At 32.2% G+C, this 27889-nt stretch overlaps 1 protein-coding gene across 3 annotated transcripts in view; it reads left to right on the top strand.

Annotated features, from left to right (window-relative positions):
• LOC134685078 (double-stranded RNA-specific adenosine deaminase-like) overlaps positions 1–27581 on the top strand; it is a 33854-nt gene extending 6273 nt beyond the window's left edge. The window contains exons 1-11 of one of the 3 annotated variants that reach the window (XM_063544488.1): positions 974–3376; positions 3487–5035; positions 5685–6015; positions 6716–6854; positions 12985–13174; positions 14161–14254; positions 16803–16958; positions 18506–18612; positions 19187–19369; positions 19709–19949; positions 21762–27581. In XM_063544488.1, coding sequence (XP_063400558.1) covers positions 3631–5035; positions 5685–6015; positions 6716–6854; positions 12985–13174; positions 14161–14254; positions 16803–16958; positions 18506–18612; positions 19187–19369; positions 19709–19949; positions 21762–21996 — 3081 coding nt within the window. In that variant the 5' untranslated portion in view covers positions 974–3376; positions 3487–3630 and the 3' untranslated portion in view covers positions 21997–27581. Of the gene's footprint in view, positions 1–973; positions 3377–3486; positions 5036–5684; positions 6016–6715; positions 6855–12984; positions 13175–14160; positions 14255–16802; positions 16959–18505; positions 18613–19186; positions 19370–19708; positions 19950–21761 lie in introns of those variants that run through there. The other 2 variants (XM_063544487.1, XM_063544486.1) reach the window with 2 other exon arrangements.
• The last annotated feature ends 308 nt before the right edge of the window (positions 27582–27889 follow it).

Raw genomic sequence — 27889 nt, 5'->3', positions numbered from 1 at the left:
CGTATAAAGCTACGCCCTGCGAAGCATCTGGTTATTCCTGTGGTCATACTGCTGTTGTTATGCTCCCACCGTATTGAGTTTTATCCTTGTTCTTCTGTAAGTATGTACATTCTTCTCTTACTTATAAGTACCTCTGTATATCCCAAAATTCGTTTCTGTTCTCTTACTTTAGTTTGCCTGAACCAAATTGTATGAAACTGATACGCAATGCTTTTAACCACAATTCACAAGTCAAGTTTGAATTTTAGTTGCGTAACTTTTACCATTCTAGCGTTTAATGCTACTTTACAAAAAGAAAAGTTGCTGGAAATTCAAGTTTCTGTTCTCTAAGTATAGTTTGTCTTAACCAAATGTTTTGAAACTTATACACAATTCTCATTACCTCCAGTGATATTGTTGGCTTTTTTCAAAACTACATCTACCCTTTTTTAATGGGAAAATATGCGTCCTTTTCAGCAAATTTGGATTTTTAAAATAAATCATGAATTTGACTGAAACTTCAATTTACAGACCCATTTTCAAGAGTCAAACTCTGTTTTAAAATAAGACCCAATTTTGTCAGTGATGATACATAAATAGACCCTCAAATGTGTACATATAGTCATTTAAGACATGAAAATGTTTAAATGAGTGTTAACAGTTTGTATTCATGCACAATTACTACTGAGACTGCACTGTTTGGGAAAAAAGTTGTCTCTTTGGGAATTATTTTAAGCCATTTTTTTTTCAAATTGGGATTCTTCTCCAGGAGAAAAAGCCTTTATTCTCCACTAATCTAAGGCAAACAATATCACTGACCTCACACACTGATCAAGTTTGAATTTTGGTGGATTTATTGTTACTGCTCTAGGGTTGTGCCTTGTTACAAATGGAACCAGATGGTCCGCAGGGGGAGGGGGCCCGGCCCCCCCCTTTTGGGAAAAAATTTGGTTGCTTACATAGGGAAGGCCCCCTCTTAGGTCAGTCAGTGGGCCCCCACTTATGAAAACTTCTGGATCCGCCACTGGTCCGCAGGGCACAGCTTTATACGACCGCAGAAGTCGAACCCTGAACAGTTGGGACAAGTATGGACACAACATTCAAGCTTGATACAGCTCTGAATTTGGATTGCGATCAAATTGTTGACATAACATATAAGTTTTTGACACAAAACAAATGTCAAGATCTTACAATTAGTATTGCGCAATACTGTATAATAAGAATGAATACACAATGTTTATTAACCCATAATTCAGATCAAGTAAAAATTTTGGTAGTGTCACATTTACAGTTCTTGAGTTTATAACGTTAATGCTAGGGAGGGCATCATTTGAGTCCCATGAACATGTTCCCTATTTTTGACAAAACCCCTTAATATTAGTTCACTTTCTTTACAGTTGTATTGATTTAAGTTACTGTAACCGTCTTATTTATCAGTAAGGATGCAGTATTTTTTGCAAAGAACCAATGCTATCCAAAAGAGTTCAAAGAATGAAAATGTATAAATAACTATAGGCCACAATAAAGGTTGTCAATAATGAGAAATTTTTGTACCATATACATGAAGAAAGCTTTAAAAGGCCCCGATATGAAACATGTGGAACAATTAAAAAAAAAGTAACTTACGTGTTAATTTACTAAAAACAAATATGAAGGACCTAAACCAATAAAAAAAATACGAATTCACAGGCCCTTGAAGTTGACATGGTACTTAAAGAAATTAACAGAGCTTTCTGCATGTATATTTCATTATTTTAGATCTACAGCTTAAGGTTGCAATCATGAGAAAATATCAAAACTTTTTTTGATAAACATAAAAAAGTGATTTTTGATAATTACTGACAAGACAATGGTTTAGGTGAAAACATCAAATCTGTGATGAAATACATATTTGAAATAATACACGTCTATAACCTTTTTGGAATAATACACAGCTACAGTTGCAAATTTTCCAGAGGTGCTATCCAGCACTTTGATTTTTAAACTCATGATCAAGTAATAACAAAACTACTAAATTACTAAAGGAATACAACGTTAACACTAGCATGACTAACAGAAGGACAAAAAAATGAACAAAAGACAAATAAATAAGAAACATTGATCCTGAAAAATCAGGAGCTAAGTCTGAGGTAGAACAGAACATGCTTCTTGCAAGGCACTCACAGTGAACACAATTTGATATGGAGACAAGCGTTTGGATTTTAATTTTCCTACATTAGGCACTTCCAACAGTAGTACAAGTAGCATTGTGGAATCACTTGTTTGTGGATATTTTATTTCGTGATTTTAAAGAAGTCTACATAACAAACCCATAGGAAATAAGTCATTCATTGAACTTTTAATTTTGGGGTTCACCTGTACCCACTAAATCTACGAAAATTGGTATCCAACAAATAATACATTAATAAAATAATTAATACTTAAAACTATTTAAACACTATTTGTTGAATAATTTTATTATTATTGTCATCATCATTAATAGTATTATCTAGTACATATATCGAAAAATTAAAACACAAAAATGTAGAAGGATTAACAATGATTAAGTTTAAAAAATCTATCATATATTGTCGTCTTTAATATATTAAACAATACTGCAATTTATTCAACTGTAGACATAAACCTTATTGTAACATACCACAATTTATTAAAGTGTAGACACAAACATTATTGTAACATTTGTAATTGATTGGTTCCTTACTCAACCCTGTACTCTGTCAAACCAATCAATTATGAATATTAGTCTCCAAAGTAACAAAAAAAAATTTGTATTATTATTACCCTTACATGTAACCGCAGCCAGTGCCATAAATTTAAGGAACTGTTAAAAGCACATGAGTAATTGTCATGCTTTAATCTATGAATCCTAAGTGAAGTAATAATTGATGAAATTTACCTTTTAAACGACCTCAAAAATTGAAAATATTTTGGCCGTATATTGGTAATAAATAAATCATGCCGGTGTCTTTCTCTTTTGAATTATTGTACATGAGTCATTGAGTGGTTTATATAACTTGCAATTCGACAAGAGCCGTGGCCTTATATCATAAAGTTGTTAGGTGCACACATCAACAGCATTGATAATTATGGTTATCATGGCAATATGACTTGCCTTTTTTACAATTTTTATGAAGTTTTGATTGTTTGTCAATGGATTTGTTTACCCTTATTATAAACATATTCTAAGTAGCTAGTTTGAACATTTTTCACTAATTCAAAGGACTATTAGATGTAAAATCAAATGATGCTCTGCTTCCATATTATGTTTTAAAGGGACATAACTAAAGGACAGTCAAAGGGACGCTACCCAAATTAGTAGTTGATCTGGGGATTGAAATTAAATTAAAGGTCCTCTATAGCAGACTTTCACTGTTTCCCCAGATAAGAGAACCAAAAGGTGAGCCTCTTTTTAAGTTTTATAATTAAAATAATACCAAAATATTGATACATTTAAGAAATATCCAAAATTATTTATTAATATATGTTATCTCTTATCTTTCTTAATAGACACAGAAAACAAAAGTCAAACCAGAGCTAATTCCACAGATTGTAAAATTTCTGAAATCACTAGACTGTCCAGCACCGACCATTAACATAACAAAATATCTACAGTTTAGGACATCATCAGAAATCAATCCAACATTGTATGCCATGCAAAGGAAAGGTTACATCAAGAAAGTCTGTGATAAACCTGTAAATTGGACAATTGGACACTCATCTCCTGCACTTATGGACACTGGAGAATCAGAATTGAGGGATTTGAAAGAAGAAACCTTCCATGGGGATTTACAAAATGTAACTAATATGACAGAAGAGCATTTAAAGCTCTTACGGTTAGAAAGTTTTCAGTCATCTAGTAGTAGTGAACAGCCATCAAGTTTACAAAGTAATTTTTCAAATCCTCCATCATTGAAATTGGAACCTGTTGAAAATGAAACTTTAGTTAGTGATTTTTCTCATCAGCAGATTTCAGATTTTGAAAGAACTGATATGGAGACCGCAGATGCTGTAAATAATGATTTAGATATTATGTGTAGGAAAAATGAGACCATTAAAACTGAAATGAAATATTCTGATGAGGATCTTGTTTTGGAAGCATTGTCAAAATGTCCAACTCAGATGGGAAGAACGTTTGTGATTAAAAAATCCTTAGAAATGACAGAGGAACAAGTGGAATCTTTATTGGAAAAAAGTGCAAAAAAAAGCTTAGTTAAATTTGATGGAAATATTTGGGTAATGACTCCTAATGGAGTTAAATATATAAAAGATAAACTTGGTATCAATATTGATGAAAATATGCACACAAATGTACAGAATAGTAGGCAGTTTCAGAAGCAAAAAGTACCAAGGTCTGGCCCGCCTCCATCGCCAAGACAACTACTTCAAAATCCTATGCTGACAAGTGCAGGTCAGAATAATTTAGATTATAACACTCCAGGAGCAAACAATTCACAATCATCTTTACCATGTTTACCTCTGGCTCCAAGAATAGGACAGATACAGCAAATAAGGGGAGGTAACCCAGTTCCACTCATGCATGTAGATACTAGTATACGTAATTCACCAATGATTAGAACACTGAATATGTCAGTTAGATTGCAGAACCCTCCGTCATCAAGACTTGTTCAACAGCAAATTTCACCTTCAGCAGTTAGACCAAGTTTACTAACACTTATGAAAAGCAGTAATATAAATACTACATTAAATAAAACACAAACAGAGGACTTCAAGTCTAATTTAAACTCCATGCCAAATTCAGTTGAAAGTATGGACCAAAGGTCTCAGTTTTCTAGTATGAAACCATCTGGTCGAATACCGGTTGCAGAGAGATTGGCACACCAAACTTCACCAACAACTAGTGGCTTTAAACCATCACCTTCACCAACAACTAGTGGCTTTAAGCCACCACCATCGCCAATGGCATTGGTTCAACAAGAGAGGAAAACAAGTGGTATGGAGGAACCTAATTTAGTAGAAGATGCTGCAAAGGGCATCCAAGCTCTGATGCATATGAGTGGACAGAACAACCAAACCAGTACATCTTATAAGGCAAATGGTAAGGTCTTAGGGTCATGATAAAGGTTGAAGGTCATTTCTTCTGTTGTTTAAATACCGTAAAACAGGTTCTTTTCATGGGTGTTAAATTTCTTGATTTTCATTGAATAAGGTATACAAAATATTTTGGCAATTTCAATTTTTTTCGTGGATTTCAAACTTTTATCAATACCTAGATGCATGTGCACTTTTGAATAACCGAAATTTATTTAGGCAGTTTGTTCTATTCTTGAAAATTAACACCCTGCAAAAATAACCAGTTAATGTCTTTCATTTCATTGAAAAGTTGATATAAAACCATGAATTGCATTATTAAGTGATGTTACACATAATTATTGACTGATAATTTTAAGTACCAAGTCCAGGCCTTGATCTAAATAAATATTAGTCAGTAGGATAAAAAAAAAGTAACAAAAATACTAAAATGGAAAAGCATTGCCGATTTAATACAGTACACATATATGTATTACATACTCATGATACTATAGAATAAAGTACATGCAAACAGTACTTATCAAGACACATTTTGAAATGGTTTTAAATAAATTTCTTACTTCATCAATTATTCAGTTTGAAATAAATGCTATGTTTTTTAACAGTTCATTATATACATGATATATGAAGAATAATTTGGAGAATTTTAATTTCAGATTCATCTCAAAAGATTGTTTTGCCAACACCAGAGAAAAGATTAATATCCCAGCAACTTCTGGAATTAGATCAAGTAACCATTACAGGGAATACCCAATCTCATCAACCGATGTCCAATCAGGGACGACCTCTTCCATTTCAATCATTACCTGTAACAGGTAGGCCCCAGATGGCACCACCTCCTGGTCCACTAAGCCTGGATCTGACCTCAGAAAGTTTTGCTGCTTTGAATAAAAATCCTGTGAGTGCCTTGATGGAATACGCTCAATCTAGGCATAGTGTTGCTAGAATAGAAGTCATGTGTCAAAAAGGTCCATCTCATAAGCCTAGGTTTGTATTATGCACTATTTATTTTTATGATTTAGATATATATATATGATATATACTGTAAATAAGTCTAAATTGAAAACTACTTTCTACATTATTATTCATTAAATACCAATTTTCATGGGTTTCATGGGGACAGCCCAACAGGTGAACCATGAATTCAGATGTTTAACCAATTTCAAATTTTCAATAGATTGTCAAAACCACGAAATTAAAAATCCACAGAAATGCACCTAATCCACAAAAATTGATACCCACGAAAAATAAATAAACCCACAGTATACATGTATAAATATCTGATTTAGTATCATAAATTATAGCTACAGTACAAAGTTATTCTCTATTGACTCTTAGTGAGTCATTTCGTAAATACTTAAAGTACCCGGTACCTTTAATCACCTGAATTGTTTATTTACATGTTGGTAATTTTAGGTTTAAACAAAATTTATGTTTTAACCAGGTCATTTGAATGTTTTAATATGAAACTAATTTTAAACCACAACTATTCTTAAAAAAAACCTTGATCTATAACTATATACAACAATACATGCATTGAAGATTGTTGAAAAACAAGCTAGTTTTTGGAAAATTAACAACAAAATGCAAGTTTTCATCAATCTAGCAAATTGAAACCCACTGAACAAAATGAATCCACATTAGTTTTTATTTTTGACATTTCATGATAGCATTTTTGTTTTTGCAGATTTTTAATGGCTGCCTATGTTGGTGATAAAATGTTAGCTACAGTTGAATGTATGAATAAAAAAGATGGAAGAAAAGAAGTTGCTGATAAAGCTATGAGAATATTGATTGCTTCTGGGGAGTACAATGTTAGTACTACAGTAAGTAATAAAAGAAGTTGCTGATAAAGCTATGAGAATATTGATTGCTTCTGGGGAGTATATATCTTTATTCTGACAAACCTTCGTAAATACAATGGTATACAGAAGTTACATGTAATAAATAACACAGTTATAAATTAGAGAAAACATAATATGTACACTATTTACAAATACATGTATAAGTTGAGTTTAGCCAGGAGAACACACACATGAATTAATATGCCTTATAAATGTACATAGCTTTTTTAAATATGATTGTTTTTTCATATTCATTATTTCCTTAAATTTAATTATATTTGGATAATCAATATACTTTTTAGCGATATACTTTTGTCTTTCTATAGCCATAAATTTACACTTCATTACATAGTGGAATTCATCTCCAAGATCTTTTAAGTCACATAGTTCGCATATTCTTTTATCTCTCTGAATTTTTTTCCATCTTCCACTTTCTATAGGTAATCTGTGGTTAATGAGTCTAAATTGACACAAAGTATAAATATCACGGGGTTCCAAAATGTCTAAATATTTTTCGAATCCGAAAAGTTCCTTAAAAAGGCGATAATTTAATGTTTTTGAGCTCGTTTGAATATCTGAGTACCATGTTTGTTTAAATTGATCTTGGAGAGATGTTCTTACAACAGTCTTTAACCAAATTTCATTTACACAAGTTTGAGATAACCATACATAAGATAAACCAGTTTCATTAAGGATAAATTCTATACATTTCATCCAATAAAGTTTAACATTATTTCCATGATATAAACTAAACATTAATTTGTATGCAATTGCTGATAATTTACTGGGTTTGCTAAAAATCAGTTTCGCCCAGTATGAAATCATGCGAACCTTGATATCTAAACTAATAGGATAACGTCCTAATTCTCCATATATAACACAATTCGGGGTAGAAGATTTAAGATGTAGTAGAAGTTTACAAAATTTCAAATGAACCCTTTCCAATATATCATTATTTCCAAATCCCCAAATTTCACAGCCATAAAGTAAAACAGGTTTAACCAATTTATCAAATAAATCTAATTGACAGCTTATGGATAAGCCATGCTTTCTCCCCTTTTTGATAACTTCATACATGGCTCTCGTCGCCTTTTCTGCGAGATGCTTCTTGTTTGCTTTAAATGAGCCATTTTTTGAAAAATAAATCCCAAGATAATTAAACTCATTTACAATTTCTAAATCAGTATTACTATAATTAAATTTATGATCAGCAGGTTGTCTACCATTGCAAAAAATCATGATTTTAGTCTTATCTACATTGACTTTCATTTTCCAAACATCACAATATGATTCGAATTTTTCTAATAACAAATTAAGTTCTGTGGCTGATTCAGCCATTAATACAGTATCGTCTGCGTAAAGAATTGCAAACAGTTTAACATATATATCTAGTTCGTCTTCTAGGGCATCTGATATAGTTTTTAAGCCTATCAAATTCCCTTTACAAAAGAAATCTTCCAAATCGTTCAAAAAAAGCGAAAAAAGAAAAGGGGATAAATTCTCCCCTTGGCGTAGACCAATGTTACTTGGAAAATAATCAGATTTTTCACCATTGTATGACAGGCATGATTTTATATCAGCATACATGTTATGAATAATCTTATACATATAACCATTAATATTATTTACTAACATCTTATACCATAAAGCATCTCTAGTCACTGTGTCAAATGCTTTCTCAAAATCGACAAAAGCACAGAACATTTTTTTCTTTTTTAATTTCAAAATTTCAAAAAAAGAGTGTAATGTAAAGATACAATCACAAGTTGAGTACCTATTTCGAAATCCACACTGATTTTCATTGAGTAGTAAAACTTCATCAGAGAATTTTGCAAGTCTATTACTTAAAATAGCTGTAAATAATTTACCCATACAACTTACAATAGTAATGGGTCTATAGTTTTTAGGATCAAACTTATTGCCTTTGTTTTTATAAAATGGCTTGATCGTTCCAATCACCCAAGATACTGGTACTATTCCAGTTCTAAAAATCAGGTTAAACAATGCAGCATAAACATCAATAAAAAAATCACCAGAAGTCTTAATATATTCGTTAATAATCATATCATCACCACAAGCTTTGTTATTTTTTAAATTCTTAATACATTTTAATATTTCTTCTTTCGTAATTGGACTATTCAAATTATCATTCAGTTCACTCATGAAATTTGTATCATTTGTTGGCAAGTCAATTGGATCTGAGTTACCTGAGTTTAGCTCTTTGAAAAAGTTGAGTAAATCCTCAAAATCAATATTCGGTTGTTTTGAATGTTCGCGTTGGTTCAAAATTTTCCAATACTCTTTGGTGTTTTGAGATCTAAGATTTTTTAATTTTCGAGCCATATCTTTTTTATGTTTTTTAATAGCCTTGTCCATGACCTTTTTATATCTTTTCTCAGATTCTTTGACTTTATTTGCCTTAAGGTTTATGAGGAGTACAATGTTAGTACTACAGTAAGTAATCATAGATTGACTTCTGGGGAGTACAATGTTAGTACTACAGTAAGTAATCATAGATTGACTTCTGGGGAGTACAATGTTAGTACTACAGTAAGTAATCATAGATTGACTTCTGGGGAGTACAATGTTAGTACTACAGTAAGTAATCATAGATTGACTTCTGGGGAGTACAATGTTAGTACTACAGTAAGTAATCGTAGATTGACTTCTGGGGAGTACAATGTTAGTACTACAGTAAGTAATCATAGATTGACTTCTGGGGAGTACAATGTTAGTACTACAGTAAGTAATCATAGATTGACTTCTGGGGAGTACAATGTTAATACTACAGTAAGTAATCGTAGATTGACTTCTGGGGAGTACAATGTTAGTACTACAGTAAGTAATCGTAGATTGACTTCTGGGGAGTACAATGTTAGTACTACAGTAAGTAATCGTAGATTGACTTCTGGGGAGTACAATGTTAGTACTACAGTAAGTAATCATAGATTGACTTCTGGGGAGTACAATGTTAGTACTACAGTAAGTAATCATAGATTGACTTCTGGGGAGTACAATGTTAGTACTACAGTAAGTAATCATAGATTGACTTCTGGGGAGTACAATGTTAGTACTACAGTAAGTAATCATAGATTGACTTCTGGGGAGTACAATGTTAGTACTACAGTAAGTAATCGTAGATTGACTTCTGGGGAGTACAATGTTAGTACTACAGTAAGTAATCGTAGATTGACTTCTGGGGAGTACAATGTTAGTACTACAGTAAGTAATCATAGATTGACTTCTGGGGAGTACAATGTTAGTACTACAGTAAGTAATCATAGATTGACTTCTGGGGAGTACAATGTTAGTACTACAGTAAGTAATCATAGATTGACTTCTGGGGAGTACAATACTGGTACTACAGTAAGTAATCATAGATTGACTTCTGGGGAGTACAATGTTAGTACTACAGTAAGTAATCATAGATTGAAGTAATCATAGATTGACTTCTGGGGAGTACAATGTTAGTTCTACAGTAAGTAATCATAGATTGACTTCTGGGGAGTACAATGTTAGTACTACAGTAAGTAATCGTAGATTGACTTCTGGGGAGTACAATGTTAGTACTACAGTAAGTAATCGTAGATTGACTTCTGGGGAGTACAATGTTAGTACTACAGTAAGTAATCGTAGATTGACTTCTGGGGAGTACAATGTTAGTACTACAGTAAGTAATCGTAGATTGACTTCTGGGGAGTACAATGTTAGTACTACAGTAAGTAATCGTAGATTGACTTCTGGGGAGTACAATGTTAGTACTACAGTAAGTAATCGTAGATTGACTTCTGGGGAGTACAATGTTAGTACTACAGTAAGTAATCGTAGATTGACTTCTGGGGAGTACAATGTTAGTACTACAGTAAGTAATCGTAGATTGACTTCTGGGGAGTACAATGTTAGTACTACAGTAAGTAATCATAGATTGACTTCTGGGGAGTACAATGTTAGTACTACAGTAAGTAATCATAGATTGAAGTAATCATAGATTGACTTCTGGGGAGTACAATGTTAGTACTACAGTAAGTAATCATAGATTGAAGTAATCATAGATTGACTTCTGGGGAGTACAATGTTAGTACTACAGTAAGTAATCGTAGATTGACTTCTGGGGAGTACAATGTTAGTACTACAGTAAGTAATCGTAGATTCACTTCTGGGGAGTACAATGTTAGTACTACAGTAAGTAATCGTAGATTGACTTCTGGGGAGTACAATGTTAGTACTACAGTAAGTAATCGTAGATTGACTTCTGGGGAGTACAATGTTAGTACTACAGTAAGTAATCGTAGATTGACTTCTGGGGAGTACAATGTTAGTACTACAGTAAGTAATCGTAGATTGACTTCTGGGGAGTACAATGTTAGTACTACAGTAAGTAATCGTAGATTGACTTCTGGGGAGTACAATGTTAGTACTACAGTAAGTAATCGTAGATTGACTTCTGGGGAGTACAATGTTAGTACTACAGTAAGTAATCGTAGATTGACTTCTGGGGAGTACAATGTTAGTACTACAGTAAGTAATCGTAGATTGACTTCTGGGGAGTACAATGCTAGTACTACAGTAAGTAATCGTAGATTGACTTCTGGGGAGTACAATGTTAGTACTACAGTAAGTAATCGTAGATTGACTTCTGGGGAGTACAATGTTAGTACTACAGTAAGTAATCGTAGATTGACTTCTGGGGAGTACAATGTTAGTACTACAGTAAGTAATCGTAGATTGACTTCTGGGGAGTACAATGTTAGTACTACAGTAAGTAATCATAGATTGACTTCTGGGGAGTACAATGTTAGTACTACAGTAAGTAATCATAGATTGACTTCTGGGGAGTACAATGTTAGTACTACAGTAAGTAATCATAGATTGACTTCTGGGGAGTACAATGTTAGTACTACAGTAAGTAATCATAGATTGACTTCTGGGGAGTACAATGTTAGTACTACAGTAAGTAATCATAGATTGACTTCTGGGGAGTACAATGTTAGTACTACAGTAAGTAATCATAGATTGACTTCTGGGGAGTACAATGTTAGTACTACAGTAAGTAATCATAGATTGACTTCTGGGGAGTACAATGTTAGTACTACAGTAAGTAATCATAGATTGACTTCTGGGGAGTACAATGTTAGTACTACAGTAAGTAATCATAGATTGACTTCTGGGGAGTACAATGTTAGTACTACAGTAAGTAATCATAGATTGACTTCTGGGGAGTACAATGTTAGTACTACAGTAAGTAATCATAGATTGACTTCTGGGGAGTACAATGTTAGTACTACAGTAAGTAATCATAGATTGACTTCTGGGGAGTACAATGTTAGTACTACAGTAAGTAATCATAGATTGACACAAAACCATTCTATTGATTAGTTTTATTTGTAATACCTAAAATAAGTTTGTATGGGAACCTTGCTACCAGGACTTCAAGATAACTTAAAATACCAATATAGTATTGCAATAGGAATAGATGAAGAACAAATGAATAATAGAATATGACTTCCTTCATGCACATATTACACTTTTCAATGCAATATTTTAAAGCTTTTATAAACAAAAAAGTGATAACACTGCTATAGCCAACATTGCTATCTTTTGAACAGAAAGTGTCTTCCTTGTTTTGTTTAAGTGTCCTTATCATAAGGCTAGGTGGTGGTTTGTGAATTTCCTGCTTAATCAAATCAGTATTTGCTGCTACAGTACAAAGACTAATAATCCTTAGTATTGTTTTACTGCCAAATCTACATTTTACACACCCTTTGTTTTATATGGTAAATTTCTAACACATTTTAGATACTGATGATATTTTCACATTAAAAAGTTCCAATATAAAAAAGAAGATGTGGTATGATTGCCAATAACTCTCCACAAGAGACTAAATTGACACAGAAATTAACAACTATAGGTCACTGTATGGCCTTCAACAATGAGCAAAGCCCATACCACATTGTCAGCTATAAAAGGCCACAAAATGACAATAACAAACAAGAAAACATGAAAACAAACAGCCTGACCAGTCTGCTTTTTGATGAAGGGGCTAGAGTCTGATTGTTAAAAAACTTTTTAGATCTGTACAATTTTAAAGGAACTAAAAAAATATTATTTTCAGTCTTCGACAGTGTCCAAGATTGATCCTGCTAGTATGACACACTTTGACAAAATTGCTGCCTTGACTCATCAGAAATTCAATGCTTTAGTAGCTTCTATATCAGAAAACTTGGCAGGAAGAAAAGTTGTAGCTGGGATTGTGATGAAGATGTCAGAAGCTGATATGGGAACTGTGATAGCTATTGGATCAGGTTAGTGTTGCATTGATACTATATACTGCTGAGACCTTCAGGTCAGTATTGCTATTAGGGAAATTGATACTATGTACAATTGAGACCTTCAGGTCAGTATTGCTATTAGGGAAATTGATACTATATACTGTTGAGACCTTCAGGTCAGTATTTCTATTAGGGAAATTGATACTATGTACAATTGAGACCTTCAGGTCAGTATTGCTATTAGGGAAATTGATACTATATACTGCTGAGACCTTCAGGTCAGTATTGCTATTAGGGAAATTGATACTATGTACTATTGAGACCTTCAGGTCAGTATTGCTATTAGGGAAATTGATACTATGTACTGTTGAGACCTATATCAGTCAATGTCAGTATTGCTCTTTGAGACATTGCTACTATATATTGTTGAGACCTTAAGATTTAGGTCTGCATTGCTATGAGGGATATTGATACTAGAGCTGTGATATCTATTGGTTCTGGTGAGCATTACCAATAGGGACAATGCTACTATACCTTATGGTTCACTATCTACTAGGGACAGTGTTACTATATATAATGCGAATCAGTAGGGTAAATTAAAAATTAGGAGGGCAAGTCTTTTTATGTCATATTTATGGGCATTATGTTTTCTGGTCTGTGTTTATGTCTGTTTGTCCATTTGTTTGTCTGTTCTTTTTTCCGTCTGTCTGTCCCTCTTCAGGTTAAAGTTTTTGGTTGAGGTAGTTTTTAATGCAAAATTAGAGATTTTCTCACATTTTCACGGTCCATTGAACATAGAAAATGATAGTGCGGATGGGGCATCCATTTACTTAAAGTTTTTGTACACATTCTTGTTCGTATTTCTACCCCTGTATATTGTTTAGATTCAATGCTTCATGTCAGTATTGCTATTACATATATTATCACTGGAAGGGTGACATCTATTGGTTCATGTCAGTGTAAAAAAAAAGAGATTAAAATTTTCAGTTGATGTCATTCATTTAGTTTTACAATTTCAGGAAATCGCTGTATAACTGGAAAAGAGCTAAGTTTAGAAGGCAATACTGTAAATGATTCACATGCTGAAATCATCTCAAGAAGAGGATTTATAAGGTATTTATAAAAAAAATGTTGTTCTTTGTGAATTGTTTGATATCTGTTTGCATTAAGTATAAACAGAGATCAAGTGAAGTATGTTAGTTTATGATAAGTCATGTGACATTAGTAGCTTAGGGTGTAAGTAGTAAATCTACTGTATCATTAGTCTATCAGCACTGAGGACTGTTAGTTCAAACCCTTCATGTGAAAGGTGCCTTTGACTTGAGAATCTTATTAGTCTTTAGATTAGGAAAACTGAGAGTCCTAATCAATTAAGATTGGAGATGAGTGTGTCTGGCAGGTACAGGCTTCAAACTAACAACCTCAGTTTTCACAGGCTGTTGAAACACTAGTTGGGTCAAAATCTTTAATTGTTTTTACATTGGCGGTAATGTCAGGGCCGTAACTACATTGAGGCAAATGAGGCAAATGCCTCATGTTTGAAATTTCAAAAAAAAAAAAGTTAAAAAATTTTTTTTTTTGTTCATTTATTGTCCAATACTGTATTTCTATAGTCTGGGTGTTGACTTTCATTTGTAAACGTCAGATTTTGCGATGTTGCATGTCCATTGATGTCCAGATATTATGCGAGAAAATATTTTAAGACTATACGATGCTACTGATGACTGGACACATAATAAAAATGGTCGTTTCTTCATGGGGAATTGAATTTGATTTCAAAGAATACAAAACTGGGGGTTTTTTTTTCAGATAAGACTAGATAGCTGACATGGTTCAAATTAAAGTAAGGTTACCCAATTCCTGGTATCAGATAATTTGAAAAAATCAACAATGTATTGCTATATGACCTTTTACATTGAAGCCCTGTTAAACTTGCATTAAGTCGTGTTCAGACCCTTAAACAGAAAATAAAGAAATATGGAGTAAACGTGCACGGGCCTTATCCCACAGATTATCAATGCATAGAAAAAATACAAATGCTCAATAGTCAAAGTTTTTATTCCTGTTCTCCTGTTCTTTATCTTGAAAGTTGCTTGAGGGTCTTCAACAAAAAGAATCATTAATACAGTAAAACACAGTCAAAGATGGTCCCTAGTGACGATTTAAGCAGTATATTTTAAAAAGTATTTAGTACTTAAATGCATGATTTTTTATTAGTTATTAGTGGCTTTGGACTAGCTTTCAGATAACTGCGAGTACTCTCAGATCTGTTCATTGTGTCTTTTTGTATTGGGATGTATAAGTACCCGGCCACGTCTACTTGTATGTTTGTCCATCTGATGAGTTTGAGCCTTTTTCAACTGATTTTATAGTTCGTTGTTTATTGTACTGTTATACCACTGTCCCAGGTTAGGGGAGGGTTGGTATCCCGCTAATATCTTTAGCCCCGCCACATTGTTTATGTATGTGCCTATCCCAAGTCAGGAGCCTGTAATTCAGTGGTTGTCGTTTGTTTATGTGTTACATATTTGTTTTTTTTTCTTTCATTTTTTTACATAAATAAGGCCGTTAGTTTTCTCGTTTGAATTGTTTTACATTGTCTTATCGGGGCCTTTTATAGCTGACTATGCGGTATGTGCTTTGTTCATTGTTGAAGGCCGTACGGTGAACTATAGTTGTTAATGTCTGTGTCATTTTGGTCTTTTGTGGGTAGTTGTCTTATTGGCAATCAAACCACATCTTTTTTTTTTTTTTATATTAAAGTATAATACTGCACTGTCACTATATTTTTAATCTAGTCATTTAAAATCCCCAAAGTCTAAGCACAATACAAGACCAGAACAGACAGACAGATCTGGTATTGATGATTATGAGAATTACAATATTTGCTTCATCCTACATATCGGCCTTTTAATGGTGTCCCTAAAACCTAAAAGACTTGAAGTTTTAAATTACAATGAATCTTTGTTTTTGCTTTGAGACCAGAATGTTGTCGGAAAAAAATAGCTAAAAATTTATTATGTTTCATTGTAAGAACGAGTCCGAGAAACGCTCAGAATGCACGATTTTGCGTTATTTCGCTCAGAGCTCCCCCAGACCCCTCGCCTAAAATATATTTTGCCTCACAATTACAAGAGGCTAGTTACGGCCCTGAATGTTAACATTTTTTCCTGTAGCTCAGTCCATATCGTAAACTTGGATATGTATGATAGCTCATTTCCAAGCTGTGACATTTTCACATGTGTGGTTAAATTTTCGGGGTACGAAGTGAGATGACTTTTTCCGTAAATTAGCATACCCTGAACATCCTTTTGTGATGCGGCTCCTTGTGGTAAAATATCCCTTTTTTTAACACAATAAGTTCTATGTAAATTTAATACTTTGAACACATTTAATAGGTCCATAGTTTTTACACATTTATTCTATGTTCCTCTACTTTCCTAATCACCACAAATAATTAGGTCAGTCATTTGTAAAAAAATAAAAAACATGTCCAATATCACTACCCAGGGATTTTTTCTTTTCACATGACTTTTGAGTTCCTCATTTAGAGGCGCATTAGGGATGTGGTCCCAGTTGAACTACTTAGACCTCCCTGCCACAGAGGCTCCCTTATGAAATGAAAATCTGATATAAAATTATTGAACTTATCTTTTTGCAGGTTCTTGTATAGAAGACTAATGTCATTTCAGCCTGGTATAAATGATGAGATATTGGAACCTTCATCATCAGGGAAGTTAAAGGTTAAAGATGGGATAACATTCCACTTGTATATATCTACAGCACCATGTGGAGATGGAGCTTTGTTCTCACCCAGGTAAGGGATAACATTCCACTTGTATATATCTACAGCACCATGTGGAGATGGAGCTTTGTTCTCACCCAGGTAAGGGATAACATTCCACTTGTATATATCTACAGCACCATGTGGAGATGGAGCTTTATTCTCACCCAGGTAAGGGATAACATTCCACTTGTATATATCTACAGCACCATGTGGAGATGGAGCTTTATTCTCACCCAGGTAAGGGATAACATTCCACTTGTATATATCTACAGCACCATGTGGAGATGGAGCTTTGTTCTCACCCAGGTAAGGGATAACATTCCACTTGTATATATCTACAGCACCATGTGGAGATGGAGCTTTATTCTCACCCAGGTAAGGGATAACATTTCACTTGTATATATCTACAGCACCGTGTGGAGATGGAGCTTTATTCTCACCCAGGTAAGGTCAAGAAGTCAGGTTGCTCATTAAGATTGTCAGAGATAAAAGAAATATGAACAATTTTATCAAATATAAAAATGAAGATGTGGTATGGTATGGTATGATTGCCAAATTGCCCAATGAGACAACTCTCCACAAGAGACCAAAGCGGGATCCCTACTTAACCAATCAGATGGTTACAAATAGAAATACATCTAAAAAAAGCACAGAGTGGACGTGACTGGGTACTTGTACACACAAACAACAAAAAGACATAAGTACAGATCTGAGAGTATTCACAGTTACTGACAGCTAGTTCCAATTAAATAACAACTGATATAAAAAAAAAACATGGATCTGAGAAAAAATTGTCAATCAGTACACATACAACTTCCAACAGAGTTAGTGTAAAGACGCTATTAACAGTCAGAGAACAAAAACATGACCTTCTCAATATATTTTGTGGAAAGGAGTGTCAAATTTGCAGTGTGAATATTTGTTATTTTTTGGTTAGAATGCCTACACATAATTCTTATGTATATAAAAATAAGGAGATGTGGTGTGATTGCCCACGAAACAACTATCCACCTGAATCAAAATGAAGTGGATATAAGCAATTTAGGCAACTGTACAGTTTCAAACAATGAGATACACCCATACCCTATAGTTCAGTATAAAAGTCATGAAAAATAGGAAACAGTTCAATTGAGAAAAACTTACTGTCTAATTTATGACAAACGGATTTACCAAAAAACAAATTTGAATGACATGAACCAATGACAACCACTGAACTTCAGGCTCATGGCTTTGGACAGGCACATAAGACAGGACAGTAATTGCTGTTGATATTTGATTCATGTAAAGTAAACTCCTTTAAGTAAATGTCAATAGTTTTGATTTTACCACATAATGAGTATCATTTTCTAAGTTTGTTTTGTTTCTTTACAAACACAATGTTGACTGCTGTATTTTTGACATTTTTACCTATTATGTCTGTTTGTTTTGTTCATGCACGTTGACAATATTTTTGTGTTATTACTTTTTTTCATAGATAAAATATATTAATGAAAATGCATGTACCTCTTACCAACAATTATCTCTCGAATACTATTATAAATATATTTGATGGTAATGATAACATTTTATTAAAACAGGGATGCTGAATCAAACAATGCTCCTTTACAGTCTCTAAATGATAAATCTCATCAGCCAACATTTGCCAACCAAGTCCAGGGTGTACTCAGGACTAAAATGGAAGGAGGTAGGACTTAATATAAAAAACAGCACATTATTGTGTTATGGACAATACAATATTAATTGAGAATGGGAATGGGGAATGTGTCAAAGAGACAAAAACCTGGATGAGGGAGCATCACAGCCTAAGGCTACCAATGGGTATACAATGCAGTGAGAAAATCCTGCACGCAGAGGAGCTGGCCCCTAAATACAAATGTATACTAGTTCAGTGGAAATGGAAGTTATTCTAAACCTCAAAACATATAAGTGAACTGAAATAAAGAAACATATAAGACTAACATTGTTTATTAAAAAAAATCTTCACCCTTTTTATAGCTTAAGATTTGTTTGAAGTTAGTTTCAAATTTGAATTTGTTTTAAACTTATTGATGTTGTCAACAAGTGAAAAAGCAGAATTCAAATACTTTCAGTTTCCAAAGAAGATGATTGAAGTCAGGATTTAAAAAAAAAAAAGATTCAAGTACTAAATATATTTATTCAAATAAGTACTGTATTTTTTTTCAATTTAAAAGTGTTGTTGATAGTTAAGATTCATAAAGTTTACAAGTTAAAGGAAAACAAATTTTGAAATATTTTAGGAGAAGGCACAATACCAGTGGATGAAGATTTTGTGGCCCAGACCTTTGATGGGATATTGCGTGGGGAGAGATTAAGAACCATGTCATGTTCAGACAAACTCTGTCGCTGGAATGTTTTAGGCATGCAAGGGGCATTACTCAGTCATTTCATAGATCCTATATATCTGAGCTCTTTAACCCTAGGTAGGTTATATAAATATATGATGTGGAATGAAAGAATTATTTGACATGCAATTAACCAAAAGGCCACTTAATGGGCTATTCAGATAATCAGATATTTTTACATTAAATGAATCAGAAATGTTTTTTGCAGAACAGAATTATGCAATTAGTATGCAATTAATTGGAGTCGACTATTATGGATCAATTCTTAGCTATTATCAATAATCTTAACATCACTTTCTGATTGAAACATTTATTTATGACAACAATATCTTTCTGCACACATGCCTGCAAAAGCTTCTTTAAGCAAAGATTGCTGCACAATTCAGTAATTAATAATATTTTTCTTTATGAATGTAGGATTCCTATATGATCATGGCCACTTGTCAAGAGCAATGTGTTGTCGAGTAGACAGAGATGAACCAAAAGTAGAAACTATGTTACCAAGTGGTTATAGGCTGAACCATCCATGGTTAGGACGAATCACAGCATGTGAACCATCTAGGGAGACACAGAAAACAAAAGCTTTAAGCGTAAACTGGAATTTCTATGATGACAGACCAGAAGTGACAGATGGCACTGAAGGAAGATGTTATACTGGGTAAATGTTTTTCATTGTTATATACATTAAGGCCATGCAGGGTAAAGGGGGTTTCCAACCATATGTCCCCATTCAAATGCATTGATCTTCCCTAAAAAGGAGAACCCCTCCCATGTTCCGCCACTGCCGGTAGTTTTTTTCATTTGAATTATTTTACATTTTTATTTAAGGTCCTTTAATAGTTGACTATGTGGTATGGGTTTTTCTCATTGTGAAAGGTTGTGTGGTGACATTTAGTTGTTAACTTTTATGTCATATGGTCTTTGGTGGAGAGTCTTTTCGTGGGCAATTATACCACATCTTCTTATTTTTACATATAAATAGTTTCTGGCCTTTACAAATATATAAACTACAACAGAAAAATATAAAGTATCAAATAAAACATACAATGAAAAAGGAAACTTGAATTTGTTGTATAGATTCATTGCTGCTAGTATTTGTACAGGGTTCATCTGCCATTAACCACAATTTCATGGATAATATCAAGATGTCATGATATCTCATAAAATCTTAATACTTTCAACATTAAAAAATTTATCATATGTAGTAGGATAAGACTCATGTGCATAGTTAATTCATTGATGTTTATTCAACATTTTTTGTTGAGCCTTCAACTTTAGTCGAAAAAACGAGACTAAGCGATCCTACATTCCGTCGTCGGCAGCGGCGTCCACAAATATTCACTCTGTGGTTAAAGTTTTTGAAAATTTAAAAACTTTCTTAAACTATACTGGATTTCTACCAAACCTGGACAGAAGCTTGTTTATGATCATAAGATAGTATCCAGAAGTAAATTTTGTAAAAATAAAATTCTATTTTTTCTGTATTTTATTTATAAATGGACTTAGTTTTTTCTGCGGGGAAACATTACATTCACTCTAAGGTTAACGTTTTTAAAATTTAAATATCTTTCTTAAACTACACTGGATTTCTACCAAACTTGGACAGAAGCTTGTTTATGATCATAAGATAGAATCCAGAAGTAAAGTTTGCAAAAATAAAATTCCATTTTTTCTTATTTTTACTTATAAATGGACTTAGTTTTTCTTCCAGTTAACATTACATACAGTCTGCAGTTAAAGTTTTTAAAATTTTAATAAATTTCTTTAACTATCCTGGGTTTGTACCAAACTTAGACAGAAGCTTGTTTATGATCATAAGATAGTATCCAGAAGTATTTTTTTTTTTTAAATCCATTTTTTCCGTATTATACTTTTAACTAGACTTAGGTTTTCTGCCAGGAAACAACACATATTCACTCTGTGGTTAAATTTAAAAAAAAATTAATAACTTTCTTAAACTGTTTTAGATTTGTACTGAAGTTGAACAGAAGCTTGTTTATGATCAAAAGCTAGTATCTAGAAAGGAAATTTTGTTAATATTTGGTACCTGTCTATCTATATTTTACTTATAAATGGACTTAGTTTTTCTTCCAGTTAACATTACATACAGTCTGCAGTTAAAGATTTTAAAACATTTATTTGATTCATAAACTATCCTGAAATTTTACCAAACTTGGACATGTTGGACAGAAGCTTCTTACAATCCAAAGATAGGATCAAGAGGAATACTTTTATTGATTGTTTTCCTCATTTTTGTTGAGCCTGGGAGTTACAGCAAAAGTAGGCGAGACACTGGGTTCCGCGGAACCCTTACAATTTTTTTTAGTATTTAAGTCAAAACGGAAATTACTCTAGCAAGTTTTCATTTATAAGGTATTCCAGAAATATCAGAATTTGGAAGGGATGTTAAAAAATTATATATTATAAATTCATAATATCTGTATAGTCATTTTTTGTTTTTGCATTTCAGGATAGAGAAAGGGAGTATGTTCTCCAGATGTACAAAGAGGAATTTCTACGATGCTTTCAAACATGTCTGTCAGAAGTTTGGTCGTCAGGATCTGTTACAAGCTGATAGTTATTACAAAGCCAAACAAATGGCTATAGACTTTCAGCAAGCCAAACAAGTGATGCTGAAGAAATTCAAGGACCAGAAGATGCGAGTGTGGGTCTCTAAGCCAACTGAAGAGGAAATGTTCACTTAGCTTAGTAGGCTCATCAATTTGCTTGTTCTTAACATACAATGTCTGTTGACACTAAAAACGAGAGTTATTTACAGTGATGTAGTTATTGTCTTTAGAGACTACTATAATCTGGGTATTACATAGAATAAAAGTTTCTAAGCAGAAGCAGCATATGTCAACTGGTTTCTGTTATGCACAGTCATATCTCTAAATATCTACCTTTTTGGAGAAACTCATTTCATGGCTTAAAGACCAAACAGCCTATTGTTTATGCGCATCAACTAACGCAACTGGGTAGTGACATAAAAGCTCTATGACGTTGTTTCTAGCAATGAGAAAACGTCAAATTATAACGTCCTATTTCGCGTTTTTCACGCCGGAATTCCAACATGGTGTACGCTTTTTAAAAATTCGTCTCCCAAGAAAAGAGGAATTAAGCGTTGCGCTGATATCTTGTGGAAATTTAACACAAATGGACACAAAAGATACTACACTATATTTAACCTTCGTTTTAATAAAAATAATAAAATATGAATTTTGATCACGACTTTTTTGCGCCGATCTGCACCTCATTTTTTTTATTCTTTCACATGCGCATAGATTTTGTCTTATATTTGCGCCGATCTGCATTTCATTTGTTTTTATTCTTTCACTTGTGTAGATTTTGACTTTCATTGGCGCCAATTGTGTACGGATTACCGGGGTGAAAATTATTTTTATGTCCAGTTTATGTTTTCTGATCTGTGTGTTCGTTTGGCCGTTCGTTCGTCTGTCCGTCCCGCTTCATGTTAAAGTTTTTGGTCAAGGTAGTTTTTGATGAAGTTGAAGTCCTGCATGTCAACTTAAAACTTAGTACACATGTTTCCTATGATTTGATCCTTTTAATTTCAATGTCATTTTTTCAAAAATATCAAAAATTGAGTATTCAGAAGGTCAGGCCGATAAAAAATTATTTCTAGAAGTTTTGACATACTTGCAACGTATGCATGTAACTGATATCTGGATGATTCTCGTAAAATAATGTCCGAACTGGCAATGAAGTTAAAATTTATTTATACTGCTTGTTTGGCAAAATCTCATAATAAAAATTAAATTATGATAAAGGGTCATTGTCGTTTGTCATTTGTTTCATTTAAAATTGTCTTATGAAGAAATGATAAACATTTCGGCTGATCTGACTGAAACTTACAGCTAATTTCCTAATGTATGTAGATCAACACTTTGGTTTGTTTGTATATTTTGTATAATTTTATTTTGATAATGTCCAATGGAATTTAAATATCATATATACAGGTTTACATACCTATATATGAAGATGTCAATCTTAATTACAAAGCTTGAATAAACATTCATACAAACAAAGCAAGGAAGCCAACCAAAGTTTTACCCTTCTTGCATTCGGAAATTAGCTGTAAGGCAAAACATATTAATCAAATTAATACTCAGCAAATATGATTTAAATCAAAATGGTCGGTGTTTAAAACTTAATTGTTGTTAATTTAACTTATGACCAAAAAAAATTGCTCCAAGAATAATATACAACAAAAAATCTCTCCCTTTCATTTAGCTACGACTATGAGCGAAAAGATTGAAAACAAATTTCGATTTTCAATGCCGGCAACAACCTTAGTGTCTTTGTTTTAATTTCCAAAATTAGCAATTTAGATTTATAATATTTTATCCTGTTGGAGAAATCTTACTTTGTAATTTTCAACAGAAAATTATTTTTAAATTAAAAACTTTTTGTATTTTATATTTGCTGTCTAGTTTATTCAAAACATGTGAGGTAGTAATAACAGGGATTGTATTTTATGATAGATGTATAAAGTTTTAGAATCAAAATCTTTAATTCATAAATTATACCTATAATTTTAATTTCCTTACATCTTAAAAGAGGGACGCAAGATAAATATTCAGAAATAATGAATTCACAAACTAGATGGAATAACTTTTATACGTTCATCTTAGTCAGGAAAATATAATGGTGTCCATGCTTTTGTATGTCCGTCTGTCAACAGTAGCAAATGAGTTCGTTACGGCAAACTTCTGAAATTAACGCGAAAAAAAAACCCACACACATCTAGTCTGATATAGTCAAATACTCTGTAGTTAGCCAGTGCCATCTTTCATTTCTTTTTTTATTTTCAATAATTTTGTTAATGAGGGGCAGAGGACAAAAACAGACTTTCTAACAAAAGCGGCGTGAAAGGTAATTTCAAACAATTTTCCATTCCGACGGATGGTGCATGTTTCTGAACGTTAATATCGTGCGGAAACAACATCATAAGATCTAATACTGACACATGCATAATCTCTTGTATTACCGGATAATAAAGTAGGTGAATTAAGTTGTTATTCTTGGAAATTTAAATGTGGGTTTCAAACATTCAATTTGCGATTTTTTTCAAATAGTGCGCCAGCAAGGAAAGTTTTGTACTATGACGTCAGATGCAATGTTCTGAAGAAAGACAACTCTTTTCTTCAAAACGAAAGAGAAAAAAACATGAAAATTACTCATAACTTTTTTGAAAGGTCGGTGACATACACTTTTTTTTGCTTTATTTTGAAAAGTGCACATGGCACTTTCCTTCTTGAAATTATTATAAAGAAATCACTGGTAGATATTTTTTAATACTGGAAACGTTTTTCATTTTTACGTTTTATTTTTGGCGGTAATGAAATAAATCATATTTTTAAAGATCAAAACAATATGAGTCTTAAACTCTTGAACCTGTATTAGCTAGATACAAATCTACTGTTTAACGTGAAACAAGAATTATGCTTGTAGGTTTGATATAAAGTATTTTTTTGAGAGTTTATATAACAAGCAAATATTATGTTAATATTCGGGAAAACACGAAACTGAGGTTGCTATAGCGACAAAACTAAGTCGGTGACCCCCAATTTTTTTCATCATATTTTGTTCCTCAAATCATTAAATACCTTCACACAAAATTTTAAGGAAAAATCACTGGTAGAAATGAATAGGCTGTTTGGTCTTTAAGTGGTAAATGGTTATACAATGTGTTTAAAGCTATAGTGTTTTTTGTCTAACGCTTTACTGTTAGGTGAGCACACTCTTAAAGCCAAAAAAATATTGCAAGCTCAATTAAATTGCACATTATTGCCATCATCTTAATGAAGTTATAGCTTTATAGCTTGTTGTTTGGTGTGAGCCAAGGGCCTTACGTTGACCTATAATGGTTTGCTTTTTTTTTTTTTTAAATTGTTATTTGGATGGAGAGTTGTCTCATTGACACTCACATCACATCTTCCTATATCTGTTAGTTTTAAAGTTAGTTTATGCCTTGTTTAGAAGGTCTGTTACCTTTAAGTTGCAACAATACCATTATCTTGCTATATATAGATTAAATAATAATTCATTACACTGGTCAAACCACTTCATGGCAAATATGATATTGGAATTTCTTAGTAAATTCCTATTTTTCTCAAATTTTTAAAGTATGATGTGTGTCTGCTGACCCAAAATTAAAACAGCTCCATCCTGTAAGGGGAAGTTTGCCAATGACCTGCTTCTGCTTAGAAACTAATTAATCATGTTATTTTTGACAAAGAAACATCTGCTAATTACTTCTGATTAATAAAATTAAAAAAAACTTAGTTGGCATACATTAAACATTCAATATTATACAATTATAATTTACAAATACAGTCAACATCAAATGATGGATACGAACTTAACTTGAAAATTTTAAACTGATATAATAGACTCAAAAACATGAAGTCACTCATTTGAAATTGCAATAAGATTTCATAATAAACAGTAGAATTATTATCTTTAAAATGAAATATAGATAAATGGATTCTTTTTTTGCATCCTTTTAAAACCTGATTATCATGTATGTATAAGCTGTAACTGATGAAGTAATTTCAAGTCAGATTTTTCTCTGTTAAACATAACAAGATTATAAAGTAAATTAATTAATTGGGTGATTTTATTTTAGCATAAATCGTAAGATTATCTGTCATGTAAGAATAATGCAATCTTATAAGTTACATTTTTATGATCATTATAAAAAAATGACTGATTTAGAATTGACATTTGAAAAAAAAATCACATTAATTTTAAATTTACAAAGGTTTAGTGCACTAAATCCCTAAGAATATTGAACTGATGAGTATATAATGTTGCTGATAATATCATGCAATATCATATACCAGTCAATGTTCCCAGAATTAGTGCCAAATCTTACCTCAAGTGGACGCATAATCTGTACATATATTGTGATCATTGCTTTTCGTTCATTGTTATTACAAAAAGTATGTTTTGTATCTGTCATTCTCAGATGCATTTTCGTATGTTTTTAAAGGTTGTTATTCATATTAAGACCCTTGATATAAAAGGATGTTTAGCTTGTTACATTTAGAGCATTCAGTTGATTAATTTTTGTACAACAATTTACACAGGAACTTTTTTATCAAACCATAATTACTTTAACTTTAAGTTTTGTTACTGTACTGTTTTTTTGGATCAGGTGTCAGAAATTCTTAATATAGTTATTTTAGAAATCTTATGTATCATGGAAATATAAATATAAATTTTTAATGTTTTTATTTGTTTTCCTGAATTTTAGATACCAATATCAATCATGGACATTTAGTATCCCTCTTCAGTTGTCTTTTTTGGTTCATTTTCTTTGTTTTTAAAACTTATCTGAAATCAGACAATAACAACAAAAAAGAAATCTAAAATGTTTTATATAATGTACATTGTCTCTAAAATTAAGTAAAGTAAATGAATATTTAATTATGAATATAATACTTTATGTTGAAGACCAAAATACAGATGCTTTTATATTGTTTGTTAACTGGATATCCTGATACTTTTAAGTAGAGATGTCAACTTGATGGAGATTAACTTATCTAGTATGTTCTCATTGGATTTACCGAGCAATACTCTAATACTAGCTTGGAAAAACATCTGCAAAATCGAAAAACAAAAATTATACCCATTTTATGAACTGTTTGTCAGTGTGATATTGACGATAACTTTATTATCTGGGAATAGTCTTAACGATTTTTTTTTAAATTAATTTAAAAATCACAAAAAAAAATATATAAATATAGAAAGGAGAATGGAAATGCATTTCTATTTAAAAAAAAAAAATTGAAACAAATCAGCTTTTTCATTTGGATATATGTTGTAAATCCAATCTAAATGAAGATAATTCTATACAAAAAACATCCTGTAAGAAACATACATATGGGTTTGAAAGGTATATATATCTTTAACTAATTTGTTTTAAGTAGTTCTAAAACAATGTATGTTAAATTCAACAAGCTATAAAGAACTTATATTTCAAGAAATCCGACTTGAAATTCATAGATGAAAGTATATGTAGTTCCAAAAAAAATTAAAAAAAAGATTATTAATATTAATTGAATCATTTTGTGATTGGAATCACCGAAGTGTTAGGTTATGTTTTTTTGGGGGGTATAAAATTCATTTTAATAATATTCTTATATATTCAGAAAGCATAGTTTAATGGTTATTGAAGAATAATTAAATACTTGTTATGTTGTATAAGTTTCTATGTTATTGTTGTAATAAAAAGTTTGCTATTAAAATTAAAATTTTGCAACATATCAACTCTTTTATATCTGTGAATTTGGTCCCTAATTTGAGATATAGTTGTTAATCTTATCTCCTCATATTTCTTTACCAAATAATTATGCAGTAATGATAAAGCCTAGTTTTATGCCACAAGGAGGAGATACATTCTTTAATCCATATAAAGAAGAAGATGTGGTATGAGTGCCAATGCGAGAACTCTCATCCAAATCGCAAGGTATGAAAAAGTTAACAATTATAGATGACAGTACAGCTTTCAACATGAAGCCCTTGCTCACATTGAACACTTAAGATATGAAGGACCCCAAAATAGTAAAACAA

Source organism: Mytilus trossulus, chromosome 9 (assembly GCF_036588685.1).
Source record: "Mytilus trossulus isolate FHL-02 chromosome 9, PNRI_Mtr1.1.1.hap1, whole genome shotgun sequence".
NCBI classification, from domain to species: domain Eukaryota; kingdom Metazoa; phylum Mollusca; class Bivalvia; order Mytilida; family Mytilidae; genus Mytilus; species Mytilus trossulus.
Note: the sequence above shows the minus strand (reverse complement) of the source record. Positions and strands in the feature narration are given on the sequence as shown.